Source organism: Mauremys mutica, chromosome 1 (genome assembly GCF_020497125.1).
Source record: "Mauremys mutica isolate MM-2020 ecotype Southern chromosome 1, ASM2049712v1, whole genome shotgun sequence".
Taxonomy (NCBI): Eukaryota; Metazoa; Chordata; order Testudines; family Geoemydidae; genus Mauremys; species Mauremys mutica.
The window spans coordinates 87,008,427-87,035,476 of record NC_059072.1 but is presented as its reverse complement, the minus strand read 5'-3'; the positions used below and the strand labels follow the sequence as shown (position 1 = coordinate 87,035,476).

General features: G+C 43.1%; 1 protein-coding gene across 4 annotated transcripts in view; it reads left to right on the top strand.

The window, feature by feature from the left end:
- Positions 1-27,050, top strand: part of UHRF1BP1L (UHRF1 binding protein 1 like) — a 76,687-nt gene continuing 49,637 nt past the window's right edge. The window contains exons 1-4 of one of the 4 annotated variants that reach the window (XM_044981788.1): positions 1-15; positions 7,355-7,501; positions 22,886-23,048; positions 24,448-24,486. In XM_044981788.1, coding sequence (XP_044837723.1) covers positions 22,986-23,048; positions 24,448-24,486 — 102 coding nt within the window. In that variant the 5' untranslated portion in view covers positions 1-15; positions 7,355-7,501; positions 22,886-22,985. Of the gene's footprint in view, positions 16-3,528; positions 3,709-6,289; positions 6,391-7,354; positions 7,502-22,885; positions 23,049-24,447; positions 24,487-27,050 lie in introns of those variants that run through there. The other 3 variants (XM_044981775.1, XM_044981781.1, XM_044981765.1) reach the window with 3 other exon arrangements.

The window sequence follows — 27,050 nt, the reverse complement described above, 5'->3', positions numbered from 1 at the left end:
CTAGTTCTAACAGAGGTAAGTGCTTTGTTCTTGGTAACTGACGTTGCACTCCATACGCTTTATGGAAGTATGCTTATGAATATGATGTAACTGGAATATGCTTTATGCTAAATACCCCTTGCATGGTGTCATTAGAAAGCTTTTAATCTACTAAGTGTGTTCATCCTATTTGTTTGCATGTATTATTTCTATGTCTGGAGTTAGGAGAATAAGATATAAACTTGTATCACTGATGTAAACATATTAAATGGAGGCCATTAAGGGTGCCCCAGAAAAAAATCAGTTGTAAATGGCCTTAGTTACTTGAAAGCCTTCCTGTGTACATGTGGGGCCAGCCCATGAGGAATGGAGACTAGGGGTCTTACAGTGACATGTCACCATGGCACCTGGTAATGAAATCCATCTTAAATCTGGTACTTTTCCATTTAGAAGGAGGGGTGGGGACCCAGAGAGACAAAAAAATTCCTGTCTTGTGCCAAAGCTATAAAAGGGGGTGGAGCAGGACAAAGGGTGGCTTCCAGTCATGAGAAAACTCCCTGCTTACCACCTGAGATATCTGCTGGAACTAACAAGGACTGTACCAGGGGAAAGGATTGGGCCTGGACTAGGAAGGAGTCTAGTCTGTGAAAGAAGCTTATTGGAACATCTCTGAGGGTGACATATTACCTGTAATCAGTTTCTTAATGTATTAGGCTTAGACTTGCGTGGTTTTGCTTTATTTTGCTTGGTGACTTACTTTGTTCTGTCTGTTAGTACTTGAAACTATTTAAATCCTACTTTTTATACTTAATTTGGAGTTTGGAGCCCATTGGGAACTGGGTGTCTAGGTGCTGGAGACAGGTAACCTGCTGAGTTGTTTTCAGTTAAGTCTGCAGCTTTGGGGGCATGGACCGGACCCTGGATCTTGTTGCAGCAGGCTAGCGTTTCTGGCTTAACAAGACAGGGTTCTGGAAGTCCCAAGCTTGCAGGGAAAACAGGCTCAGAGGTAATTTCAGCACATCAGGTGACAGTCCCAAGGTGATCTCAGTGATCAAACCCATCACAGTAACCCGAAAGTGACACAGATAGAGACACAGAGCAACAATATTAACCCTTTCATTGCCTACAAGCAGACCATTTACCCCAAATATTGTAAGAACAATGGTAGTGCCATTTCTTGTGGTTGGTGATTGATCAGATCTTGTTTCGCTGCAGTCCATGCCAAACTCCCAGTGAGTACAATCCCAGTATGATGAATTTTATATATTTTTTTCTAGTTTAACATAGTTTTCATTTTTGTTGTTATCCAGTAATGTAAGAAAAGCATTATAATATTCTCATCCCTCTTTAATATAACTGACTTTCTTGCAAATATTGGCCTTAGAAAATGATTGATATAGAATGTTTCAATATGATTCACAAATAGAGGTCTCTTCTCTCAAGCCAGGATTGGCAGCAGAATGCACGACATTCTGTTTTTAGACCAATCCTCTTTATGTGCTCCAGGTCAGTGACTTAATGACAGCATACTTAATCCTTGCTCTAACTGATCTATTTTTTGGTTCTTGAAGGGAGGTCACTGGTATTATCAGAAGTCTATTTTCCAGTTCAGCAGTTTCTGGTTTCCTCTTAACATTAAATGAAGGACACTTTAAAATGTGGGTTCAATTAAGGTGAAAGTGGGCTAGTCTCAACAGTTGACAGGGGTGGAAATCACTTTTGTAGTGCTAATGAGGCCAATGCAATCAAGGTGGCCCATTTCAAACAGTTAACAAGAAGGTGTGAGTAGCCCACTTCCTCGTTAATTGAATTGGCTTGTTAGCACTGACCGTCACTTAGTAAGGCAACTCCAATTTTTTCATATGCTGCCTATTTATACCTCTACTGTATTTTCCATTCCATGCCTCCGATGAAGTGGGTTTTAACCCATGAAAGCTTATGCCCAAATAAATTTGTTAGTCTGTAAGGTGCCACAAGGACTGCTCATTGTTTTTGCTGATTCAGACTAACACAGCTACCACTCTGAAACCTTTTGTACTGAGGTACTCTTATTTAGTTAACTAAGGTGTTTCCCAAGGCCATCGGGATGTTTTTTGTATATTTTTGGGTGGGGAAGCTCTAGAATGAAAAGATGGGTTGTTAGAGAGACAAGGTAGGTGAAGTAATATATTTTATTGCACCAACTTCTGTTGGTGAAAGCTACAAGCTTTGGAGTTTACAAGAGCTCTTTTTCAGGTCATATGGATTGTAGACAGATGGCTTGTTGACAGAGTAAATAAAGCGGTTAGAGATCACCTAGAAATTAACTATAATTTTAGGTGAATTGGTCTCCAAAGAAAGGAAGTAATCTATCTGTGTATTTAATCTCACTGTGTAGAGCCTCAGTAAGATTAAGAGAAGATCTTTTTTAAAAAGTCTGGCACTTGAGTAATTGTTGGGAAATTCAGGTCATCAGAGGCACAAGTATCTATTAGTGTTGAAGTACTGAAGAAGTTTCTCCTTTAGTAGTTCTTATTAGGGCAAAGTTTACAGGTTATATCTATATCTTTCTTTGGGCCTTTGTATATATTTATTTTGCTTTTGGCATGGTGTTCCTGGCATAGATATTTTTTTTTATTTGTATCATTCCAGTTGGAAAGGAGTACTGTTTGTAAATAAAGGGTCTAAAAGCTTCACTTTGGTCCATTACTGAGATAAGATGTATTAAAAACAGAACTGGAGGAGTATGAAGAAATTCCATTCTGCCTTGAAATATAACAAAACTGTGTATTGCTAGTGTGAATGAAATAAAAGAAAGTTTTTCTGCTCCACCCCGACCAATCATTAGGGCATTTGTGGGAGATTACCATGATAATATATATAATTATGGGCATAGACAATTAGAGTCTGGCCAGGGGAGGTTAAAGCCGGGTCCCCAAATTAGGGATTGCAGTAATAAAGAAAGAAAACACTGAGCTTGGACCAGAAGTTAATTTCTTATTATTAAAAGCGGACAAATGTAGTCATTGTACAAAACTACTCATTGAAGTGATAGTCAACAGCTATTATCTTTTAACTCTAGGCCTCCCCCCAAATAAAATAGTTGTCCACATTCAATCATTCTTTTTATCAAGACAAAACTCTTATGTTTGAAAACAGTAGACTCCTAGCTCCCTTGTGATGTCGCTCGCATAGTGCATCTGCCTTAATCTATTGTTTGTATTTCTTATTTTCAACAGAAGTAACAGGAAAAAAATGCAGCGTGATTGATACTCTCCCCCCTCAAAGTCGAGGGATGGAAATATGGGAGGGGGGTTGGGAAAGGGTCCTGGGGGACTAGCTGACACAGCGACGGAGGGAATGGGAAGGGGGCAGGCAGGATGCAGATCTGGGGGAAAGGGAGGGAGGCGCAGGCTGCGGTGACTCCCTTCCTCCGGGATCCCCCAAGCGCCTGCCTCATGCAGCCAGGTACGAGCGGGGTTTCGGCTCCTCCGACAGCCCGGGGGAGGTGGCTCTGCCCGGCACCGCCCCCTCTCCCGCCCCCGGCCTCTGTCACTAGGTGATGGTGCAGCCAAGATGGCGGCGGGAGCGTGAGCGGAGGCGGCTCCGCTCCGTGAGCCCGGGAGGAGGCAGCGCAGGGATGAGCCGCGTTCCCGGCCCCGTTTGGTTCCCGTGAAGCTCGCAGGGAGCGGCCGGCGCCCGGGCCATGGCGGGGATTATCAAGAAGCAGATCCTCAAGCACCTCTCCAGGTGAGCGCGGGCCGGGGGTGCGAGGCCCGCCGGGTTCCCCCTCGCCTCGCCTCGCCGGGACCGGGCTTCGCTCAGCTCCTGGTGGAGATGGGGGCCCACGAACGCCCCCTCCGCGGGAGCCCGGGGGCGCTGGCAGCTGTTTTGTGGGGTGGGTTTAGGGTAAGAAAACCATCTCCTCGCTTGGTGCCAAGGGGCGGGCGGGCTCCTGGGAAACCCCCGCGCGAGCGAACAGCCCCGGGGGCAGAGGGATTCGCGTTGGCTGGCGTAGGAGAGTCGGGGATGAGTCACACTGGCGGGGTTGGTTCCCCTCCAGCGACCCCCAGATCCCTGAAGCGTCCCCGTCCCCTCTCCTGAGTGCTGCAGGGTACGAGGCGGCCTCGCAACCAGCCTGGCCAGTTGCGCAGAGGACAAAGATCAGTCTGTGCCCCTCTGCTCCAGCATCAGTGCGTAGTTGGAAAGGCAGAAAGACAGCGGGTGAGGTAATATTTTTAATTGGACCAACTTCTACAGGTGAGAGAGACAAGCTGTTGAGTTTACACAGAGCTCTTCTGCAGGGCTGGGCACTGTCCTTAGAGTGTCACAGCGAAATACAAGGCGGGGCAGATTGTTTGGCATAAATAAGTTATCGCGGATTTCAAGAGGAGTAGCCAGGAAAGTGACTAACTGAGGGATGTGAGAGGGAGAGCTGAGCTACAGTCACTGGCCAGGAGAAGAGGGAGCAGCTTGGTGGGTTGTAAATTGTACTTGACACGTTGTATGTGGGAGGAGCAAGCAACAGCATGGCTGATGTCATGGAGTCCAGTGCGCACAGTCTTTGCTGCCTATTCCAGACAGCTGCACAGACACACCACATTTGTCTCAGATGACAAGGAATCCAGAACAGTGGTGACATTTTAGTAGGTGCCACAGCTCATGGGGCAAGTGAGTAATCTGGGATAAGAAAATCCCTGACATAGAGAAGGATTACTATACTAGGGAGCTGGCTGAGTGAACAAAAGAGCATTTTGAAATCCAATGTAGTTAAGATGCAAAACACCTTTGCTGGTCTCTTGAACCCTTGACTTATTACAATCTAAACAATACATGTGTAGCCCCACATGGGTGTGAAATCAAATTCTCCTGCACGTTTGCACAGCGCAGGGAGATGCTTTCTAACAATTCATGCCCACTATGCCAGGCAGTCAAAAGGTTACAATTTTTGTACTGTCTCTGTGATTGTTGTTTAATTCACTTCATGGTAAAGACCAACTCTGTTGTAAAATATGCGCTCAGTCCTGGGTGTGTACATGCATATGTACACAAACATGTGTGTGAAAGATAAAAACTGTAACCAGAGGTGCCAGCTGTTATAGAATGTAGTGAGATGATCTGATTAATGGGAGATTTTTTTAAAAAAATTCAATTGAATAATTTGGTTTCACTGTTTTAAAAGGGGGAACCAAAAAGTTTCACTATGTAGTCAGAATCTGTGGTGATGCACAACATTGGCAGCCCTTCAGTGTGCGTGTTTATGATTAGAAAAACTGCTCTGGAAAGATAGCCTTTATTACTCTTCTTAGTTGCTCCTTATGTGTCTTTCAAGTCATATATGATTTACAGAATATGCATTTACTGCTGCCAATAGTAATAAATAGCAAATAAAAAAAAAGGAAAAACAAATACAGCTTTGGATGACAGCTGAATTCTCTTGTGCCATATGCATCAACAACAGATTTGTTAGCTAAACTCTGATGCAAAATCTTGGCTCTGTCTACTCCTTAAAGATTAGTAGTTGTGATGTATGAAGCAGAAATGATACAACTTTATTTTTTTCTGATTTTTATAATTGCATTTATGATTATTGTTTGAGAAATCGTGTTATGACCTGAACATAATAGACCACTTTGAGAATGGAAATGGAATACCAAGATATCATTTGTGCAGAATCAGCTCATTAACCATGAGCATACATGATATTGCAGGCCTTCATTTAGGGCCTGACCCTCTGTGGTGCTTGGCTTCTTCAGTAGGAGCTGATGGAGTTCAACATATCGTAAGATCAACCCCGTCATTTTCCTCAAGACATGGTTGTTCCATATGTAAAGATCAAGAAGTTTGTAATTCAGAAGCTCTAAGTTCCTGTATACAGTAGAGGTTTATTCTTTTCGTAATACAATATTATATCTCCTGTTAGTGATGTGTTAAATTTCATGCACCAGGAAAGGAGAAATAGAACCACAATCTTTGTAGTTTACATTAAGGCATGCCTAAAATCAGCTGTGTGCACAGTAGTTGGTTTTATAATATAAATCCATATCCAAATGTTCGGTCAGAATTGAGCCCTTAGATTTTATTGTTTCATGTATTATAGAGGAAGCTGATAGTGACTTCTATCTATATTTAGCTTGCTTAGCACTTTCCATTTTTACAAAATTGTTATTTTCTTTGAGAAGCTTTTGCAGCAGATCTTTGATATTTGGTAGGAGAATAACCCTCCGGCTACACAAATGCCTTTTCTTTGACCCATAACATTTCTATTCAGCTTTTGCTGTGATATAAATTTTAAGATTGCCATTTTCCGTCTCTCATTTGTGTTCCTCAGGAAAATGTTGCAGAATGTAACAGTAAAAACTGAATGAGCACTCTAAGGCTGGACCATGATGCTGCAACCTAGCAACATAGGCTATTGGGAATGCCTGAGAGGTACTAGAGAAACTATAGAGGGGGAGGGCTGGGAGGAAGAGATCTTGGCACCACATGGGGATGGAGCTCCCTCAGCCCTCTATGTGGGGAGGAGAGCTGATCTGGACCTTCTCTCACCCACCTTCTCTCCCAGGCCACACTACAGACCCAGCATCTAGAGAGAAATCTTTTTGCTTTAAATTCACTTGGCTTGTTAAGTTAGGTATTTGAGTTTTACCTTTTATTTTTTTGTAACCAATTCTGACTTTTATGACTTTCTTGTAATTTAAAATCTATCTTTCTGTAGTTAATACACTTGTTTTATCTAAAACAGCATGTGTTTGGATTGAAGTGTTTGGGAAATTTCACTTGAGATAACTAGATTTGTGCATATCATTTTCTATTAATGAAATGACAGACTTTCTATGAGCTTGTATTGTCAAGGAGGGTACTGACCAGTACAAAACTCACGTTTCTGGGGACAAGTCTGGGACTGGGAATTTGCTGGTGTCTCTCTTCAATATAATTAATGGGTAGCTGGCTAGCTAGCTATAGCACTCATACAGTGTAGCTGGGGGTGATTTACATGCTGGAGGCTGTGCGAGACAGATCAGGAGTGGTTGCTCTCCCAGTGAAGCAGTGTAAAAGGCATCCCAGGTTAGAGAATTGAGGGGACACAGCTGATCAGCCATCCAGATTGTACCCTGGGTAATGTCACACATAGCGTCTGCATTTTTTAAATTCTACATCAGCTGTTTGTTTAAATGTAGTTGAAACTGTGTAGCATCAGTACAGTGATGGATCTTCTCATGACCGTCCTTCCTTTACACTTTATACAAATTTGTCATTTCATTTTACAGAATGTCATAATGTAGAACGCCATAATTATTGTTCTCTTTATTTAAAATTCTCTCATTATTGTATCATTCCTCTTCCCCCTTTAAACTCGCTCCCTTGTGTGTCCCCTGTGTCCCATTCCCTGCAGCGATCCCTGCTTGCTGTGGTGGAGATTGATTTGCTGTGAATATCCTTACTACCAAAATGAGTGCCAGAAGCTCCTAAGAAACCATGGGAACTGACCACTTGCTTTCACCAGGAATAGGGGCCTTTTGCCTGAATTTCTTGCCCTCAGGTAATTCCCCCTTCCCCACCTTTTTAAAATAAATGTTAGAGGTGGTTATACATTTTTTTTTATAGTTTGTTTTGGGGAGAAAACTGTAAGTTACTAGTTGGATGCCTTTTGTGTGAAAAGCAGTAGTTCGTTATGTGTCTAGGTTTCAAAAAAAGATCGTCGGTGGCAGAACGAGCGAGCTGAGGCTGCAGGGAAGGGGGAGCAGCAGGGGAGGGACCAGAGGTAGCCTCCTGGGCCAGGAGCTCAGGGGCCCGGCAGGGCAGTCTGCCCCGCAGGCCGTAGTCTGGTGTCATGCCGTATATGGGGAGACTGCCTCCCCACTTCCTCCAAAAGTGAATTTATTTGAAACTGTCATGCTTTAAGGACCTGAAGACAATGTATAATGGAAACCATAGTGAAACAGATAGTCCTAGTTGCTTAATTACAGTGAAAGAATGGCAGCAGTTTAGAGGGAACACATGCTCACACTCAAACGCATGCCTTTTATTTTTCAGTGTAGAATCACAAGAAGCTAGAATTTTTCATCAGTGAAAGAGAAGAAGAGATGCATCTCGAATACAGCTGGGCAAATTTTTTTTAGCCAAATAGTTCATTCATCAAAAAAATGCAGTATTGGATCCACCAAAACTATTTGTGAATTTGACACAAATTTGCTTAAGAATTTCAGCACACCTCTCTCACCCCTCCCTTCCCCTGCTCCCCAAAAATTCAGGATAGATTCACAAGGGTACTTGGGTGCCTTCCTAAAAAGTCAAGGAGGTGGTGGTGCCCCCTTACATTCTGTAGCCCAAAGGTTAGATACTTGAGATGTGGGAGACATGGGTTCAAGCCCATAACATGCCTGATTTAGAGAAGGAATTTGAGCTTGGGGGTCTCATGTTGTTGGTGAGTGCACTGACCACTGAGCTTTGGGGTATTCTGGGTTAGGGCTCTCTGTCTGTTCTGTTGAAGCTGTTTCACGCTGTATAAATTAAATATGTATGGCAGCAGGGACTGGAGCCCAGGTGAGTGTGCTAACCACCAGGCTATGGGCCAGACAGAAAAAATGACCCTAATGAATATTTAATTATTTATACATAATGGAATAGTTTCAGCTGGAGAGGTTGAGAGACACTCTACTCAGAATACCCTATAGCCTATTAGTTGGGGCATTGACCTGCAACATGGAAGACTGTAACAGTTGGCCCACCTCTCAAGCACCACCTCTGTTTCCCATCTTCAGGGCTCCATAAATAGACTCCACTATTCCTGAATCCTTAAAATAATACTTTTGTTTGTCTTATTTATTTATATATAATTCCAAAATAAAACTCAGTCCTGGGGCTTCTCTCAAAAGAGAATGCTCGTCTCTCCTCAGCCACTCCCAGGCCTTCCCACTTATAGTCTTTTGTCCCTAGTACCTCAGTCAGTCCTGGGGCTTTTCTTCTTTTCCCTGGAGGTGATCTGAGCCTTCCAGCTTCACTTTGGTTCTCTCCTGCTTTTTGCAGGCCAGTCCTAGCCCAACGTGGCTGGAGTCTCATTCCGCTGGTGTCTCAGACTCTCCTGCATCCTTCTGCTTTGGCTATGTCTGTGCTTGTGAGGGCGTGTAGAGTACAGGCACTGCACATGTAGCTTCATGCTATGGTGAAACGCTGGCTGTGTCCAGACTAGACACTAATGTGTAGCTAAAGGCCACAGTGAAAGCACCTCCAGCAGTGCAGGGAGGCAGTGGAACACTACTCTGCTAAAAATAGCAGTGTAAACGTAAGAGGTACTGTGTGGGTCTGTAGAGAGCCATATAGGGTATATAACATGGGGATCAGGAGTATAGGGCACGCTCTCTACTTGCCTAAACTGCGTCTCATTGTCTACACTGCTGTTTATACTAGGGTTAGCTGGGCATGCAGCATCTGAGCTGTACACACTGTTATATGTGTAGGTGTACCTTAAGCCACAGCTTTCTTTCATGTTTCGTGCTGCTGTCTCCTCAGTTATAAGGCCCAGATGCCTTCCCTTAAGCCCATTTGGGTGGCAGGTAATAAATTACAGGTGCTTTGGACCCTGTTCACTCTGTTCTGTGACAGACAGCCAAGTTCAAATCCCTGCTGGCAAAGTGGGAACTTGAATCTGGGTCTTCTGCATCTCAGGGCTATAGGACGTAGGGGCAGCAGCAGCAGCAGCACCACCACCAGTTTCTTCCCTCTCGTCTGATTTTGTGACTGGCATTTCCGTATTTCCTTTGCTTTTAATAAATAAATAATAATTTTAAAAAACCTTAAAATGCCCTGAAAGTAAAATGAAGCATTTAGGGTCAAACGAAACATTTCATTCAATACAAAATGATTTTTGTCTGTTTTTTTTTCGTCAGCGCACCAAAAAAATATTTACTTACACAGGTGTAGTCCAGAATCTATACACAGCCCATCTTCCTCAGATACTGCTGTATCCATCTGAATCACTTCAGCACTGTCTTCATCATGATAGGCAGAGAAGGGGAGAACTAGCGTTGCCAACACTTAGGATTTTATTGTGAGTCTCACAATTTTTGTTGGGGTTCTTTTAAAGCCCCAGCTCTTAGAATCTTCTGGTTACATGAGAATCTTGGCTTTCATTTAAACAAACAAATAAACAAAAAAAAAAGTTTCTGGTCTCCATAGCTATGGAGAAAAGCCTGACAGTGGGAACCGTAAAGCAGTGGCTCTCATCCTTTCCAGACTATTGTACCTCTTTCACAAGTCTGATTTGTCTTGCGTACCCAAAGTTTCACCTAACTTAAAAACTACTTGCTTACAAAATCAGACATAAAAATACAAAAGTGTCCCAGCACACTATTACTGAAAAATTGCTTCTAGTCTCATTTTTACCATATAATTATAAAATAAATCAATGGGAATATAAATTATACTTCTATTTTAGCATATAATATATAGAGTAATATAGAGCAGGGGTCGGCAACCTTTCAGAAGTGGTGTGCCGAGTCTTCATTTATTCACTCTAATTTAAGGTTTCACGTGCCAGTAATACATTTTAAGGTTTTTAGAAGGTCTCTCTCTCTATAAGTCTAAACTATTGTTGTATGTAAAGTAAACAAGTTTTAAAAAATGTTTAAGAAGCTTCATTTAAAATTAAATTAAACTGCAGATCTTATCAGTTTAGTGCAGTGGTTCTTAACCTGGGGTGCACGCACCCCCTGGGGCAGGGCTGATGCAAGGATATTTTGCCACCTAGGTGAAACTTCCTCCTTGCACATCAGTTCATTGAGGGGCAAATCCCCAGTGAGCCTTTATAGACCCCAGGGGCCAGCCGTGCCCAGGGGCTGCTCCCCAGACCAGGTTCCCCCCTCCCCTGGACTCCCCTGGAGGGTGCACAGCCCCTCTGCGAGCCCTCCCAACCCCACCTAGGTGGCCCCTTCCCTGAGTCTACTCACTGGCTTTGCCGGGCTTGGGCCGCTGCAGCAGCTCGGCACGGAGGAGCCACCTTCCGGAGGCACCAGAGAGCCAGAGTGTCCTGCTTGTGGCAGCAGTGAGCCCCAGCCATGGAGGAGCCGGCGTGGTGCAGGGGGGCAGCAGCCCTACAAAGGCAGCGGTGGCACCGCTAGTGGGGAGCAGCTGTGCCCCCCCGCCCCTCCTGCCCAGGTGGCGGCCTGCCATCCCCCATGCGCCCTCTGGCTCCCCCCTTGCCTAGGGTTACCATATTTCAACAGTCAAAAAAGAGGGGAGAGCCCTGCCCTAACCCCCATCCACTCCCTCCCTCCCTCTTCCCACCCCCCACTTGCTCCGGTCAGAACCCCCAACCCACCCCTGCTCCTTGTCCCCTGACTGCCCTCTCCTGGAACCTCTGCCCCTAACTGCCCCCCCGGAACCCCACCCCCTACCTAAGCCTCCCTGCTCCTTATCCCCTGACTGTCCCCTCCTGAGACTCTCCCACCCTAACTGCCCCCCTAGGATCCTACCCCCTACCTGACCCCTGACTGCCCCAACCCTTATGAACACCCCCACCCCCAGACAGACCCCCGGGGACTCCCACGACCCATCCAACCGCTCCCCACCCTCTAACAGGACCTCCAGAACTCCCAACCCATCCAACCCTCCCCCTGCTCTCTGACTGCCCCCTGGGACTCCCCTTACCAGGCCTATGCAGGTGAGACACTGGCTCCACGTGGAGGCAAAACTCCACATGGAGTGCTGAGGCAGCGGGACGGGGGGAGCTGCGGGAGGGGTGGCGGTGGCTCACACTTCCGGGAGCCACAGAACCCGAGCGCGGTGAGGGGGGAGCCGGGAGGGGGCATGCCTGCCCGGGCTGTGGCCCGGTGGGGCCCCCCCCGGAGGGGGGGGCTTCTGCAGTGGATGCATGCAGGCGGCGGGCCTCATGCACCCCCCAGTTCCCCCTTCACTGCGCTTGGGCTCTGCAGCTCCTGAGAGTGTGAGCTTCCTCCGCCGCCCCTTCCGCAGCAGGCTAAGGGCCCCGTGCCCAGGCGGCTCTCACTCCCGGGAGCCGCAGAACCCGAGTGCGGTGAGGGGGGAGCCAAGGGGCGCGCTGGCCGCTGGTCTGGGGTTCTGGCGGCTGGCCACGCTGAGCAGGGCTGGCGGCCAGGACCGCGGCTGGCAGCTGCGTGCCAGGCAAAATTGGCTCGCGTAAGTTGCCGACTCCTGGTATAGACAATAACTTGTTTATGTGAAATTTTAGTTTGTACTGATTTTTTGCTCATGCTGTTGTAAAACTAAACAAATATCTAGATGAGTTGATGTACCCCCTGGAAGACCTTTGCGTACCCCTAGGGGTATGTATATCCCAGATTGAGACCCACTGTCCTAAAGGTTCAAAATCCAGTAGGTAAACAAACCTCCACAAATTTACTATTTCTTAATAACTTGTGATTTTGGGGCAGCAGGGCTGTTGCATTATTTTTGAATACTTAGGGTTGGCAATAATGAAACTTGGACACATGGTGTGGGAACCAGGAAGGAGGAGAAAAGAAATAAGGGTGGAAAAAACTCAAACCTACTGCATATACAAGATAAAAGTGTGTCAGGGAAGAAAAACATCCATCCTGCCAGAGGCATATTTACGTAATAAGATTCCAGGCTTGTCACTATGAAGCCTATAGGCAGCAGGTTTAAAACAAATACAAGGAAGTTCTTCTTTACGCAGCACACATTCAACTAGTGGAACTCCTTACCTGAGGAGGTTGTGAAGATTAGGACTATAACAGCATTTAAAAGAGAACTGGATAAATTCATGGAGGTTAAATCCATTAATGGCTATTAGCCAGAATGGGTAAGGAATGGTGTCCCTAGCCTCTGTTTGTCAGAAGATGGAGACGGATGGCAGGAGAGAGATCACTTGATCATTGCCTGTTAGGTCCACTCCCTCTGGGGCACCTGGCATTGGCCACTGTCAGTAGACAGGATACTGGGCTAGATGGACCTTTGGTCTGACCCGGTACGGCCCTTCTTATGTTCTATTATATCTTTAGAGTCAGTGCGAAGAGATGGAAAAATATGCAAGTGTTGGTGAGTGCTCTCTTTGTTTAGAATATCACCAGATTCAATCATCACTTGCATTTGTGATCTGTTACCATCCAGTTTTTAAGTTCTCAGCCATTTTCAAGTTTTTATACACATGATTTTACGAATTACACCTGTACAATAGCACAGGCTTTCAGCAACTACTTCTCCAGTAAGTCACAGACAAGCTTGCTATCTGCAGAAAAAGCCAGTGCTTCACTGTTATTTCATAATTTTAAATTCTTCAGACTTTCCCCACTATCAATCCTTTTCTGTGTGAAATTGTCTCTTAGCTTGAGTTCAGGAATGTTATATTTTGAGCAGAAGTTAATAAGCCTTCAAGTACAGTCCAATTGTCAAAATGTGATCAGTTTATTATTTTTGCAGTGCTCAAATGTGCTAGCTGTATTACAGAAATTACATAAATTATATGAGTTTGGTAAGGTATCTGTTTTTGTATATAGGAGAAACTTAATGTTCATAGTGTCCTGTAGTCATTGTGTTCATTAAGTTCCTTATCTATAGGACTACTATATTTGTAACAGCCCAGATGGATTTGATAACATCTCTAACAATTTCCAGGCTTTCGTAAGTGAGCTGTGAAAAGATTATTGTGGGATAGGAAGGACAATTAATATGCTTCTGTGAGGACTTCACATTAAACGAAACAGAAAAAGAAGTAGATTGAACAGTGTTTTATATTTTTGAAAAGTGATTCCCATTCTTGTAGTGTAAGTGCCTCATTCGTGTGCAGGCACTGGCTGGTGTCTTGGAGATCTGCAATGTGACAATTAGATTATAGCCATTGGTAACAGCAGCTGTTTCTGCTCCATCTATTTGTATCTGAAGAAGAACCAACATAGTTTTTCAAATACAAACCATTCTACAAATATTACATGGAGAAGTGGGATTTGTTGTAATGGAGGAATTGATATTTGCACCGAAGCCAAAAGATATGGGAGGGAAGTCAGAATATATTAAGCATGGGGACAGGACTCCTTATGCTAGGATGTAAATCTGAGGGCAGTTTGGATTAGTTATGTCTCCAGAAAGTAAGTTGAAGCAGCAATCTACACGGAGGCCTGGTGTGTGGTAATTGAAATGGAAGCGATTATTTGAAAGGGGTCAGTTTCTTTGAATGTAGAAGCAAAGGATGAAACTATGGTCCCATTGACATCAATGTTTTGCAGTTGACTTCAGTGGGGACAGGCTTCATCCAGTGTGTGCAAAATTGAAGCACAAGTTATTTTAAAGGAAAATCATGGAGGTGTAACCCACTGGCTAGCATATGTTACGTATCCACCTGAGCACCTGATTCAGAGCAGATACGATTCTCTTATGGCTCTGGGATGGAGGGACACATACTTTTAGCTGTGGAGGTGCCCAGTTCAATCTCTGGCATGTTAGGATGGCAGCCATCATAAGTGAGACTCAACTGGAATTCAAACTGTTGTGGGCATTAAACTCTTGAGACAAGCTACCTTCTGTCCAGTGTAACCCACCGGTGAGTGTGTTTTATTTCTTTATCTCTGTACCCTGTTCCCAGAGAATGTGTCTCTGTTACAGCTCATGGCTACAGAACTTGGCCCTTGGGATTTTCAACATCTTGAGTTAGCTTTCAGTTCTGGAGGTTCCCTGTTCAGTCCTTGGAGTTGGCCAAGATGGTGGCCATCTCAAAGGCATTTACCCTTATTGACATTCATATAATAAATGTATGTTGCATGACAATATGTGATACATTTATTAATAAATTGGCCTCCAAAGACCTGCCAACATTTGAACTTTATCAACCCCTGTTCCTCTGGGGAATGGAATTTTCTTTCCATTGTCTGTAGACTTTCCCAACTGTACTTGAACGTAATGAGAAACAGGAAGTCTTACTATACCCAAAGCACGTAAATGTGCCATGGTGTACCAAGTACCCTGACACACATGTCCATTGCTGCCACTCTTCCTGATCAGTTTTCTGTAGGGTAGATTTTTTAAATGTAAATTGGATTTTTCAATTACATTAAATAAATTTTTCTTTTAAAAAAAATATGCCTATTTAAAATTAAACTTGAAATTATGACAACCAATGCTAAGGCCTAAACTAAGTAGAATTTATTTTTTTATTTTTTTCTAATGTAAACAACTTCATTTTAAAGGTTTTTTTTCCCCAGCTGTGAAGGATAGGAGTGGGGTTAGGGTCAGGGCAGTGCTGACAGCAGGGCTGAAGGAGGCTCCTTGTGCAGCTGAGATGCCCAGGGGCGTAAAATGCAGGGGTTTCCCTTTTATACAAGGTTTTCCAGTTTGGTGCAATTGCTCTCAGCACCCCGACTCTACAAATTGTTGCACCTCCCCTGGACCGCTCTCTCTCCGGAGTTTCAGTGCACAGTCACAAGGGAAGAAGGAAAAGGTGTGGCACATCTTTGATTTGATATGGGCCCTTAAGATTTGTTTAGACAGCACTGAACATTTGTGTAGAGTGGACTTGTCATTTGTTCTATCTGAGGGATTTAAAAAAGGGTATGTTTTGGTCTATCTGGCCAAATGCATCAGATCATGTATTCAGCAGGTCTTCAGAGTAGAGGAGACTCAGATGCCCAGATGTGATCCAGGCTCACTCCACTTGGGCAGTCTCCTTATTCAATCTGAAAGGTGAAGTTTAAATTGATGAATTATGCAAAGCACCTGGCATTCTCTTTCCAGACTTCCACTAACCACCAAAATCCACAACTCTCTACATCTAAACATCAGTTTTGATGGGTTGGTTGAGGGCTTAAGTTACCACCCCCATTCTTACCTGCTGCAACAGATTGCATGTCTCCTTTGCTTTGGTGACTATCTTGCTCTTTTTCGTCAAAACTCGGAACACATCATTACGGACAAGTGAGTGTTGGAGCTCATTCTACAGGATATTCTATCCATTTTACCTCCCTTTCCACCCTGCTCCCTGTCCCTCTTCAGGGACCATCTCACAAGCACCTTCTGTGACAGGAAAACAACTCTCTACTGAAGCTGGGTTCTACCGAACCTGTTCCCACATAGCACGGAGTGGATTCTACTCCAAGTATTTCATGATAATGAAAAAGAACAGCAGTTGGAGACCCATTCTAGATCTAAGATCACTGAACAAATTTGTAAAGATTCAGCAATTCAAATTGGTAACTCACATAGCAATAATTCCATCTCTGGACCCAGGGGACTGGTTCTGGGCCCTAGATCTACAGCAGTGGTGGGCAACCTGCAGGCCGCATGTGGCCCATCAGGGTAATCTGAATGCTAGCCACGAGACATTTCGCTGATGTTGACCATCTGTAGGTACGGCTCTCTGCAGCTCTCAGAGGCCGCAGTTCGCCGTTCCCAGCCAATGGGAGCTGCGGGAAGCAGCGGCCAGCACATCCCTGCAGCTTACCACTGATCTATAGGATGCTTACTTCGATATTGTGATCCACTCAACCTGCAGAAGGTTACTGTTCATTCTGAATCAGGATCACTTTCAATACAAGGCGCTCCCATTCGATCTATCATCCATTCCCAGAGCATTCTCAAAGGTCCTTTCTGTGGTAGTGGCACATCTTTGCAAACAAAGAATGAATTATGCTCTTCCCATACTTAGCCAATTGCCTGCTTAAAGCATACTCTTTCGGTGAGGGTTTGATGGGCACACAAAAGGCCATGGACCTATTCCTCTGACTGGGACTACAATTGAATGTCCACATTAACTCCAAAGCATTCCTCCCCTCACACAGGTTCAACACTGTGGTAAATTTGACCTGGACTGTCAAGATTGGCCCTCACACAACGGCCAGAAACTGTCTCCAGCTACTGGAGCACGTGACTGTGAGCACCTTTGTAATAAATCACATGAGACTTTACATGCACTGCAGAGTGGCTCAGAACAGTCTACTTATCAAGCAAACCCAGCTTAAATAAACTTCTCTCAATGCCCTTGATAGTCAAAAAGTCCCTCAACTGGTGAAAAGACCCTCACAATGATCGTTCAGGGGTTCCCTTTTCTCAGCCCCCCCCAACATTGGTATTAACATTGGGTGCATTCTTATTGGGATGGGGAGCCCACCTGAGCATCCACGTTATTCAATGCAGGTGATCTCCACTCGAGTCCACTCTACATATCAATTTGCTGGAACTCAGAGCAGTCAGAAATGATTGTACGCATTTCCTCCCACTGATCAGGGGCAAGCATATAAAGAACATGATGGATAATCTCTCATCTATATATTATATAAACCACCAGAGAGGAGAGACATCGCCTTCCTTCTGTGCCAAAGCAGGGAAATTCTGGAATTGGTGCATTCGTCACCACATCAACATCTCAGCAGTTTTACCTTCTGGGTATACAAAACACCGTGGCAGATACTCTCTGCAAACACTTCTCCCAGGATTATGAATGGGAAATAGACCCCTCCATTCTCCACCACACATTTCTATGCTGGAGCGTCCCAAAGAGATGTATTTGCAACAGTCAAAACCAAGATATGCTCCTAGTTCTGCTCCAGGGCCAGTTAGGGTCACCACTCTCCTGGAGATAACTTTCTCCTGCAATGCAACAGATGTCTCTTGTATGCATTTCCACCAATTCCTCTAATACCCAAAGTCCTGATCAAGATAGAGGGAGAAAAGGCCAGGATTATACTGGTAGTTCCCACGTGGTCAAGACAAACATGGTTCTCCTACCATACTTAGCTGGCTGTTTGCCAGCCAGTCACTCTCCAACCTGTTCCTCATCTCCTCTTCTAGGGTGCTGGCCAGGTCCATCATCTCAATCTCCAGGTTTTCCAGCTCAAGACATGGCTGGTCAGTAGTTCGAGGGGTTAGAAATGAGGATGTAAAGGTGGTGCTTTTACATAGCAGAAAACACACTACTTGTGATATACATACATATCCAAAAGTGGAAGAGATTCAAATTCTGGAGTGACTCGAGGCACATTCCTCCAACATCCTTCCCATTGTCATTTGTGCTAGATTATATCCTAGAACTAAAAAGGTCAGGATTATTTCTGAACTCCATAAAGGTGCACCTTGTAGCTGTCATGACCTTCCATCATAAGATAGAGGGTTATTCTTTTTTGCTCATCCCACAACAAGAAGTTTTCTCAAAGGTCTAGGTGGCCTTTTCTCAAAATCAGCTGCCCCACACTGGCAGGGGATCACAACTTTATCCTCAGGTATATTACAAGACCTCCCTTTGAACTCATGGCCACCTGCTCCCTTCTACACCGCATTTCTAGCAGCTATTACTTCTTCTCAAAGAGTGGAAGAGATAAGGGCTCTAATGGTGTACCTCCCTTTTACAATCTTTAAAGACAAGGTCACACTATGACCACCCCCCATATTCCTAACAAAAATATCTTTGGACTTCCACATAAACCAATTAATCCACCTCTCAGTTATCTTTCCGAAGTCACGAGACAAAAGAGATGCAACATTTCACACACTTGATGTCAGGAGAGCATTAGCCTTTTATTTAGATAGGGCTAAGCCCTTCAGGAAATCTCCCAGACAATTTCTCTCCATTGGAGACAGATCTAAGGGATCCTCAATCTCCAAAGAGACTTTAGATGGATATTGAGCTGCATTTCCTACCACTATTGGTCTCACAGGGATATTAGAGGAATTTTCAACCTTCTTCTAGAGTATGAACTCACTCCATGAGATTCCTTGTCACTTACAGAGCCTTACATAGCCTTCCTCCAAAATGTTCCAGTCACAGAAATATGTAGAGCCACGACCTGGACATTTGCTCATACATTTGCTGAACGTTATGCAGTTACTCGCAATTCAGTATCCGATACCATATTTGTCTCTAATGTCTTATCCTCATTTCTTAACTTGACTCTGAAGCCCCACCCCTTCATTAGGGGTACTGCTTCAGAGTCGTGTAGTGTGGAGCATCTATAGGGACACTACTCGAAGAAGAGGAGAAGGTTACTCGCTCTGTGCAGTAACTGTGGTTCTTTGAGGTGTGTTCCCCGTGGGTGCTCCACTACTCGCCCTCCTCCCCTCTGCTTCCAAGTTGATTCCAATGAGCTTCGTGGCAGAAAAGGAACTGCGGGTGGTTTGCCCGTTTCATGCCCTGCACGAGGGTTATATAGCGCTGTAACGGGGACAGTGCATGTGCAAGCCGAACGGACGCTGCTACCTAAAATCTCTGTGCTGAGGCACAGGGGATGCAAGCATGCCTAGAGTGGGGCACCCATAGGGACACATCTCAAAGAACCACAGTTACTGCACAGGGTGAGTAAGCTTCTCTTCATAACCTTGAAAATAATTGTGGTCACCTTTTACAGTAGCTCCAGATTTTGTTTCTTAATGATAGTTATTAAGTAACTAAGAAATAAAATTATAATTGAACCAGAAGCAATTTGTCTAGGTTTATCTACTTTTTAAAAAAAAATGGAGTTGCTAGGTAATAAAAAACTTGACATATTCAGAAAAGAAATCTCTTTAAACAATCTTTAAGGAATGAACAATCTCTCTCTTTAAAAAAAGAAAAAACAAAACCCATCTCTCTAACTAAATGAGTTTCAGTTGGAGCACTGGGGACGTTCCAGAAGACTAGAAAAAACTAATGTTGTTCCAATTTAAAAAAAAGTATAAATGGGACAACCTGTGTAATTAGAGGCCTTTCAGTCTGATATCTATCCCAGGCAAGATAATGGAGTGGCTGATATGGGACTCAGTTAATAAAGAATTAAAGGAAGCTAACGTAATTAATGCAAATAAACATGGGTTTATAGAAAATGAATACTGTCAAACTAACTTGAGATTTTTTTGGGGTTGAGATTACAGGTTTAGTTGATAAAGGTATTAATATTGATATAATGTACAGAGACATCTGTAAGGCATTTGACTTGGTAACACGAGACATTTTGATTAAAAAATTAGAATGATATAAAATGAACATAACACACATTAAATGGAATAAAACCTAGCTAACTGATAGGTCTCAAAATGTAATTGCAAATCTGGAATCATCATCAAGGTGTGTTTCCAGTGGGGTCCCACAGAGATTGGTTCTTGGCCCTATGCTGTTTAACACTTTTATCAATGACCTGGAAGACAACTTAAAATCATCAGTAATAAAGTTCCCAAATTACACAAAAATGGAGGTGTGGAAAATAACAAAGAGGACAAGGATTCCTCAAGGAATCAATTCTGAAGCACTTAGAGGAGAGGAAAGTGATCAGGAACAGTCAGCATGGATTCACCAAGGGCGAAGTCATGCCTGACTAACCTAATTGCCTTCTATGAGGAGATAACTGGCTCTGTGGATGAGGGGAAAGCAGTGGACGTGTTATTTCTTGACTTTAGGAAAGCTTTTGATACGATCTCCCACACTATTCTTGCTGGCAAGTTAAAGTAGTATGGGCTGGATGAATGGACTATAATGTGGATAGAAAACTGGCTAGATCATCAGGCTCAATGGGTAGCGATCAATGGCTCCATGTCTAGTTGGCAGCCAGTATCAAGCGGAGTGCCCCAAAGGTTGGTCCTGGGGCCGGCTTTATTCAGTATCTTCATTAATGATCTAGAGGACAGTGTGGACTGCACCCTCAGCAAGTTTGCAGATGACACTAAACTGAGAGGAGGGGTAGATACACTGGAGGGTAGGGATAGGATACAGAGGGACCTAGGCAAATTAGAGGATTGGTCCAAAAGAAATCTGATGAGGTTCAACAAGGACAAGTGCAGAGTCCTGCACTTAGGACACAAGAATCCCATGCACTGCTACAGACTAGGGACCGAATGGCTAGGAAGCAGTTCTGCAGAAAAGGACCTAGGGGTTACAGTGGACGAGAAGTTGGATATTAGTCAACAGTGTGCCCTTGTTGCCAAGAAGGCTAACGGCATTTTGGGCTGTATAAGTAGGGGCATTGCCAGCAGATCAAGGGACGTGATCATTCCCCTCTATTCGGCATTGGTGAGGCCTCATCTGGAATACTGTGTCTAGTTTTGGGCCCCACACTACAAGAAGGATGTGGAAAAATTGGAAAGAGTCCAGCGGAGGGCAACAAAAATGATTAGGGGGCTGGAGCACATGACCTATGAGGAGAGGCTGAGGGAACTGGGATTGTTTAGTCTGCAGAAGAGAAGAATGAGGGGGGATTTGATAGCTGCTTTCAACTACCTGAAAGGGGATTCCAAAGAGGATGGATCTAGACTGTTCTCAGTGGTAGCAGATGACAGAACAAGGAGTAATGGTCTCAAGTTGCAGTGGGGAAAGTTTAGGTTGGACATTAGGAAAAACGTTTTCACTAGGAGGGTGGTGAAGCACTGGAATGGGTTACCTAGGGAGGTGGTGGAATCTCCTTCCTTAGAGGTTTTTAAGGTCAGGCTTGACAAAGCCCTGGCTGGGATGATTTAGTTGAGAATTGTTCTTGCTTTGAGCAGGGGGTGGACTATATGACCTCCTGAGGTCCCTTCCAACCCTGATATTCTATGATATCCCATGTCCTTAATAGGAAACTTGAAACTGTTGAATGTGTGTTGGGCATTTTGGTTTTTGTTAAGCAGGTTAGTGTGCTTATAAATTTTGATACCCCCAGAACATGATGTAACAATCAAACAGGGAAAGTGACTGCCAGGTATTTTCAGCAGTAATTGGAGATTGATGGGGAAAAAAAGCATGAAAAATAAAAATAAAAACCTAGCTTAACAAGAAACCTGACAGTTTTCTTAGGAACCAGGCTCTCTCAGTTCAGAGAAAACACATGAGCTGTAACTGGCATGGACACGGCAGCAAAGTGGTGATTCCTAGAATGTTTTCCCCATTCTGGCAAAGACCGACAAGTGGCAATCTGCTACTGAGAGGACCCAAACCACATTCAATGGATGTGGTGATGTACTATCTGAAGCTGTAAAATGAGAGTCCAGGTTGTGAATCGAAAACAAACTTCCATGGCAGAAAGTTAGGCACTCAGGCCCTGATCCAGCAAAGCAGATAAAACATGCTACGTGTGATATAAGAACTTAGGTAGATAGGTAAGTTTCGCCAGGCACCCCTCGGCTTTGCTATACATCACTAGGCTGTGCGCTGATTGGCACAATCACATGGACTGTTATGCTGATTTAAGTAAATTATTGTGCCTTTTAATAAAATAGTAATATGTACAGTATGTGTGTCATCTTTGAGATTTCTCAGTTTTAAAAATATATAGAAGACCTTGCAGTGTAGTTGGATCATGACACTTCAAAGTATACTCTGACAAAAAAGCACTTATGGTAGGATTTATAATCCTCTATTTGAATTGTTACATTGTAAATACACTAGAATCCTATGAACAAAACAGTTTCTACCATATGTTTTTGATAAATTCTGAAATTAAACCGTAATGAATGTTTTAAGTATACAAGATTTTATACAAGATTTTTGTCAAGCTTAAAGTGCGAATAAGGTTAGAAAAGCGACTTTGTAAATATAAAACCTTTTTACTCTAAAGATCTGCCACCTGAGTTTATTCATAGTCATATCTGCTTATTTAAGGAAAAAATACATTTTCACTAGTTTTTCTCCTGTTAGCCCTACAGTGCCAAAACAGTTCAAAGGAGAATGAGCTGGATTCTGTTCTGGCTCATACAACGTCAAAAGAATTGTTAGCTAAATTCTAAGTACAGAATCTTTATTCCTGATGACCGACAAACCAGAAAGAACACATCTTAATTGTTGAGTCCATTTGTTTACTTGTAAATGAGCAGATTTGATACGGAAGTCCTTGAGGGACAAATAACAATGAAACCCCCGGGCCATTTTTACCATGTCAGTTTTAAGGTCAAACTGTACTTTGAAGTCTGTTCTTTTCAGATTATTTCTGTGCTGATTATGAGCTATGACATGGATAACTATTTGCTTTTTGTGACATTAACTTAAGCTTTAATGCATATTCTCTTTTAGGTTCACCAAAAACCTGTCACCTGACAAGATCAATCTAAGCACATTAAAGGGGGAAGGTCAGCTGACCAATTTAGAGTTGGATGAAGAGGTGCTTCAGAACATGCTGGATCTTCCAACATGGCTTGCTATAAACAAGGTTTTTTGCAATAAAGCAGCTATTAGGGTGAGCATTTTATTCTGTTGAAACAGTAATTAAGAAAGACTCTCACTTTTTCGTCTTTTCTGCCTTCTTAAAACTTATTTCAAGAAGTCTGAAAATTGCTAATTCTGAATTTCATAATGTTAAACATTTGTTGTAGGTGTTTAACAGTTTCATAAAAAGAAGATGGAGGCATTAGATAGTAGAAAATTTTCTTAATTGTTATCCCTTGTAAGACTATAATCGAAGCAATGAAAATGAACAGTGATTTAATTTATTTTTTCTTTATCCAAGTGGAATTTTCCTCATATGCACTTTGAAATGGAGCAAGGGATTGTATATTTTTGCAGAGAAAGCTACTGGAGTTTCCTTTGGCTATGACATACCATCTGCTTTAATTATTCTTTGTTCTTTTGTGTGTTACAGTAGAACCTCAGTTACGAACACTTCAGGAATGGATGTTGTTCATAATTCTGAAATATTTGTAATTCTGAACAAAACGTTATGGTTGTTCTTTCAAAAGTTTACAACTGAACATTGACTTAATACAGCTTAGAAACTTTGCTATGCAGAAGAAAAATGCTGCATTTAACCATCTTAATTTAAATGAAACAAGCACAACCAGTTTGTCAGATCTTTTTTTTTAAACTTTTCCTTTATTTTTTAGTAGTTTATTTTTAACACAGTGCTGTGCTGTATAGTATTTGCTTTTTATTGCATACTTCTGGTTTCCAATAAGGTGTGTGATTGACCAGTCAGTTTGTAACTCTTGTATTTGTAACTCTGATGTTCTACTGTACTTTTTCTGCCACTTTCTTTCATGTGGTATCACTCCCCCCCCCCCGCCCCCTTCCCATCCCTCAGAGGCCATATATTATGGTCACATACTCTGGCGGAAAACTGGACATAACTCTCTGGAGCCAGTGGACAGTGCTCCTTCAGCCTCTCTTGCTAGGAAGTGATGTGATACACAACCCTACTACTGTCCTTTTTCCTCAGACCATGCTAGAATGGGAATTGAGAAAGCAAGCTATCATGATTTATATCATAACATAGCAAATATGGGTTTTTGTTTTGTTTTTAAGGAAGGAATGTGAAAAACAGTTGGACTTTTCTTATGTCTGGCAACACAGAATTAAAGAGACAGATTAATTTTTTCGATCCTTTTTCTTTTCTGCCACCAGTAGCTCCTAAGCTACCTTTCCCTGTGGCCACATGACTTTGTTATGTGATGTATATTTCTCACATAAAATTATTTATTATTTGTATACTAGCTTCAAAAGATCACATGCAAGTCCAGCAGTTCAATGTAAATTTTATTTTTATATCTAGAAAATAAAAATGACAAACAGATATCTTGATTACTATGCATTTTCTTCGATGTTTATTTTGATTTGCTTTAGCATAATGTTTTCTCTTTCAGATACCATGGACAAAATTGAAAACTCATCCAATCAGTCTGGTAAGTTCTGAAATCAACCCAAAAAGTAGATATATAAGATTCCAGGAATGACATTCTGTATGTCACTCTGAAGCCTAAAATATCTGAGTCATTGTGAAGTGATGGAAACAGCTACAATCATAGTTGAGAACTTCTTTTGTTCAGCACAGCACCAGGCTGAATCATCACTGGGTTCTGTGGTCTTTTATTGTCCAATTTTTAAGTTCTCAGCCACACACCTCTCCCAACATAACACAAATCATATACAAATAAACACAGCCACCTACAGAACAACACAACCAGCATGCACAATAACCTCAGACATCACTCTGAAGACTAGAATGTCTGTTGAGTCAGTGTGAAGTGGTGGAAACAGCTACAAACATGCTTAAGAACTGCTTTTGTTTAGAATATCACCAATCATAAATTATCACTGGAATTTGTAGTCTGTTACAATCCAGTTTTTCAGCCATTTTCAGCTTTTTTTACACATGACTTTGCAAATAATACCTGTCATGCAGTATATGTACCCCACGCGGGCTCAGCAGTCAAAGGGTTAATAGTGGTACTGTCGGACAGTGCTAATTGGTAGCCTCACAGCAGCTGGGAGAATAAAAGGTCTGGGAAGCAGAAGGGCATGGGAGGAGTGAGCAGGCTGGAGAAAGGAACTCCTGTCAGCAAACTGCTAAAGAGCTGCCCAGAGACAACACTCCAACAAGGCATGAACAGACCAGCAGTTGAAGAGCCTGCAGAGGCCCAGGGGAAGGTAGGAAGGAGCTCAGGCCACTGTCAGAGTCTGTGAACCCTGGTCCTGCTTTTCCAGCTTGAGGGCCTTGAGCTGGAACCCAGTGGAGTGGCTGGGTTCTCCTACCAACCCCCTGATGGACCTGAGATCAGAGAGGATTTTCCAGATTCTGGGGTAGCCAGAATCGACTGACAGACCCACTGAGCTGAGTGAGCTGGGGCTATGCCCTGGTTGGCCTAGAAGGGCACTGTTGCACTGGCATACCGACTCTCAATACCTTTTCGATAGCATGGGCTTTCAGATAGTAGTTGTAAATACATTCCTTTTTAAAAAATGCTTTACAGTTTCCCTGAGGTTATTTAGAAATAATTTAAACCTTAGCTGGTGTGTACAGTGTGTCCTTTGTTTTCTCATCTCCATCTGCTGGTATTCATTCTGGCGACTGTATCCCTATCCTATAAACGATGAGGGTCTCTAGGTGTTGCTTGATTCCTATTAGAAAAACTGTTTTTTCCATCATTTCTAATTATTTCAGCTTTACCTGAAATATGGATTTTTGTCTTTTAGTCTCATTGCAAGTTCCTGCCTCCTTCTTGTCTGACTTTATTTTCTAAGGCCCTTTCCACACTATGACTATAACCTAGCCCTGGGACTCAGTGACAGCATGGTTGTCCCCCGACCCAGTTGCAACACAGTTAAAACATGTCCAAGGCTTTAGCCCGGTTTTTAGTTGTAGACAGAACCCAACAAAATTAGGAGATGCATAGAACTGGATTGCTGCCATTTGTCAGTTCTCCTCTCTACAAGCCTCTCAGGAGAGGTTGGAGAAGCCAGAACTAGACTAGCTGACAGTCACTGGTTGTCATTATTCAGTTTCCATCTGAGTTTATTAATAGAGGTACTTATTCATTATTTGTGTAAGTTGCCTGCAAACAGAGTTAGTGAATGGGAATTGGTAGGAAAAGTTAATAATTCAATGATAGAATGTACCAGGAACTCACTGGTTGTTCTAGAAAGCAGTGTATTCACCAGGATGGGACACTTCAGGCTATTGGCTGAATTCTGCCCTCAATTACATCACCACAACCGCATTATCTTTGGTGCATGTGTGTAATTGAAGACGATTGTCACTGGGCAAGGCTCCTCTCTTGCTTTCTCCCCTCAGAAACTGCACAGACTCCTGTGGTTGTGCCTTCTCCGTGTCCTTTTATTTTACGTTCCCTCCATTCTTTTCACAATGATCCCTGTGCAACAGTCTATTTACAGTGTTAACCAAGCTTTTGGCCCTCTTGCCAGGGCCTAAGGGACACAGAGGTATCCCTATTTTGAGCCTCTCTGTGGCTAGGCTTGGCACTTCCTTCTTGTGCCTCTGCTTGTCAGCCAGCCAGCTTGATTGATTACTTAGATATGAATTAGTTCTCCTGGAAAAAGCTGAAGGGGTAATCAGTCAGAGTGCAGGCTCACCTGTTTAAGCAAGGTTGAGCTTAAGTAGCCTTCATTTAGTTGGCATACTCTGTATACATGATTTAGATAGCTCGAATAGTTAGTGGTGCGCTTGCCAGAACTCAATGGTCTTTTGTTAAAAACAAAGGCTTTCAGGAAATCAATCTTTTAATATGGTGGCAAATGTTTTAAGTGCCTTTGCTCACGATTAAATTGCCCTTTCTATTTGTACTTGTTAAGCAAAATAATTTCAAGGAGGACTCTTGCACAGACTTTATGTAGCAGTTTTCTGTTCTAAAATAAAAATGATTACCAGCTCTTTTAGTGGAGAACGGGGAGGAGGCATCAAGCATCTATTTGAGAAAGCCCATAGTCAAGCTGTATTGTTTATTTGTAT